General features: G+C 39.3%; 1 protein-coding gene across 1 annotated transcript; it reads right to left on the bottom strand.

Annotated features, from left to right (window-relative positions):
• Positions 1-1,223: 1,223 nt before the first annotated feature.
• Positions 1,224-2,109, bottom strand: LOC104674738 (NADH dehydrogenase [ubiquinone] flavoprotein 2, mitochondrial-like). Its single transcript, XM_030934739.1, has one exon. It carries the CDS (start codon positions 2,045-2,047, stop codon positions 1,298-1,300), a length of 750 nt encoding a protein of 249 aa, XP_030790599.1. The 5' UTR covers positions 2,048-2,109; the 3' UTR covers positions 1,224-1,297.
• Between the last annotated feature and the right edge of the window lie 402 nt (positions 2,110-2,511).

The following is a 2,511-nucleotide window of genomic DNA, read 5'->3' as shown; positions in this document are numbered from 1 at the left end:
AGGAAATAGGAAATAACTTTGAGAAAATTACAATCCAGATTTTTCAGTGACATTTGAGAGGTTATTGCATAAGTGAAATAAGAGCAAGCTACCATGACAAGGAGGAACTGGAGAATAAAAGTTGCCTTTTCTGGCCCTCTACCTACCTGCTACTAAACTTTATCTCAGTACCTTATTTGTATTCTTCCTGGTACTTAATTTTGCAAAAATTTTATTTATTTTTTGTTTATCTTTCCCCAATCCCCCATTCTACTAAAATACATTTTTATGAAAATACTGATAATATTGGGTTTATTCAATTTTCAAAATTCTTACCTCAATTTTGTATCACACAGTGCTTGGTATAGAGGAAGCAATTGGTAAATATTTGCTAGATAATTTAAAAACCTAATTACTGATATAAAAACACCAAAAATAATGCAATAAAGATGACAAATAGAAGAGAGAACACTGCTGAAACCCAAAGTACTGAATTGTAGTACCTACCTAACACCTTTCTCCATAAAACTGGGCTGGGGACAAAACAGAACAGAAAAAATAGTGTCAGGAATTACAGGTTTTAAACAACTTGTCAGTCTTGTGGGAAGGTAGTAGGTAATGTTTAAATTTTGCTATTGATAAAGAAATGGGGGTTAAAATTAGTTTTTGAAAATGTAAAGGAAAATTCAGAAGCCATGAAACAAAAGATTGATACTTTTGGCTACATAAAAATCAAAACTTCTATATGATTGAAATCATGAGATAAAACTAAAAATAGAATGGGCCTGGCATGGTGGCTCATGCCTGTAATCCCAACACTTTGGAAGGCCATGGCAGGTGGATCACCTGTGGTCAGGAGTTCAAGACCAACCTGGCCAACATGGTGAAACCACATCTCTACTAAAAATACAAAAATTACCTGGGTATGGTGGTGTATATCTGTAGTCCCAGCTACTCGAGAGGCTGAGGCAGGAGAATTGCTTGAACCTGGAAGGAGAGGCTGCAGTGAACCAAGATCATGCCATTGCACTCCAGCCTGGGTGACAGAGCAAGACTCCATCTCAAAAAAAAAAACAAAAACAAAAACAAAACAAACAAAAAAAAGATGATTTTTGCACATTAATATTGTATCCTGAGAATTTGCTGAAGTTTCTTATCAGCTTAAGGAGATTTTGGGCTGAGACAATGGGGTTTTCTAAATATACAATCATGTCATCTGCAAACAGGGACAATTTGACTTCTTCTTTTTTTTTTTTTTTTTTTAGATTGGAAGTCCATATTTTATTTCTCTAGTGACATATTTACAGTTCAATATAAATTAAAGGCCTGCTTGTACACCAAAGCCAGGTCCCTTGCGTGGTTCAGTCAAAGAGGTAAGACCTCCAGCTGGCTCACAAGAGAAGCGTCCACTCCTTGGCCCAGGTTTTGGGATTTTGCCAGCCTTGAGCTCATCAATAATTTCTTCAATATCCTTAGGTGTCAAATCCTCATAGTAATTGTCATTTATTTGAACCATTGGTGCGTTCACACAGGCCCCTAAACATTCCACTTCTATAAGAGTGAAAAGTTTGTCAGGTGTAGTCTCCCCAACCTTTATTCCAAGCTTTTTCTGAATGGCCTCCAGTATGCTGTCAGAGTTTCGAAGCATGCAGGGTGTAGTAGTGCAGACCTGAATGTGATACTTTCCAACTGGCTTTTGATTATACATTGTATAAAAAGTTGCTACTTCATATACTCTCATTGGAGGTACTTGTAAAACTTCTGCAACCTTGTTCATAGCAGAGATGGGCAACCACCCATTCTGCCTTTGGGCTAAATCCAGGACTGGAAGAACAGCTGCTGCTTTATGGCCTTCTGGATAGTTTTTTACTATTGCCTCTATCCTCTTATAGTTTTCTGGTGTGAAATCAAATGGAGTATCAGGGTTATTTTCAGGAGTATCTCTGTGCACAAATAAAGCTCCTCCAGCTCCATTTTGCATAGCTGTCTTATGTAAATTCCTTACATGTCTTCCCCACTGGGCGGTGAGGCCAGCCGCCCTGGCCCGAAGCGCCGCGGAGAAGAACATGGCGGGCCACACTGTTCACCTTTCCCCGGCCGCGCCAGGCGAGAATCCCGAGCGAGCCCAGGACGCACCGACTTCTTCTTTTCCTAACTAAATACCCTTGATTTCTTTCTCTTGCCTGATTGCCCTAACCAGAACGTCCAACACTATGTTGAATAGGAGTGGTGAGAGAGGGCATCCCTGTCTTGTGCCAGTTTTCAAAGTTTTTGCCCATTTAGTATGATATTGGCTGTGGGTTTGTCATAAATAGCTCTTATTATTTTGAGATGCATTCCATCAATACCGAATTTATTGAGAGTTTTTAGCATGAAGGGCTGTTGAATTTTGTCAAAGGCCTTTTCTACATCTATTGAGATAATCATGTGGTTCTTGTCTTTGGTTCTGTTTATATGCTGGATTACGTTTATTGATTTGCGTATGTTGAACCAGCCTTGCATCCCAGGGATGAAGCCCACTTGATCATGGTG

The sequence above is a fragment of the Rhinopithecus roxellana genome, chromosome 7 (genome assembly GCF_007565055.1).
Source record: "Rhinopithecus roxellana isolate Shanxi Qingling chromosome 7, ASM756505v1, whole genome shotgun sequence".
NCBI lineage: Eukaryota > Metazoa > Chordata > Mammalia > Primates > Cercopithecidae > Rhinopithecus > Rhinopithecus roxellana.
The sequence above is the reverse complement of the archived record's forward strand: the minus strand, read 5'-3'. Positions and strand labels throughout refer to the sequence as shown.

Coding starts and splice junctions, on each gene's coding strand:
- LOC104674738 (XM_030934739.1), bottom strand. CDS start 2,047: ATGTTCTTCTCCGCGGCGCTTCGGGCCAGGGCGGCTGGCCTCACCGCC.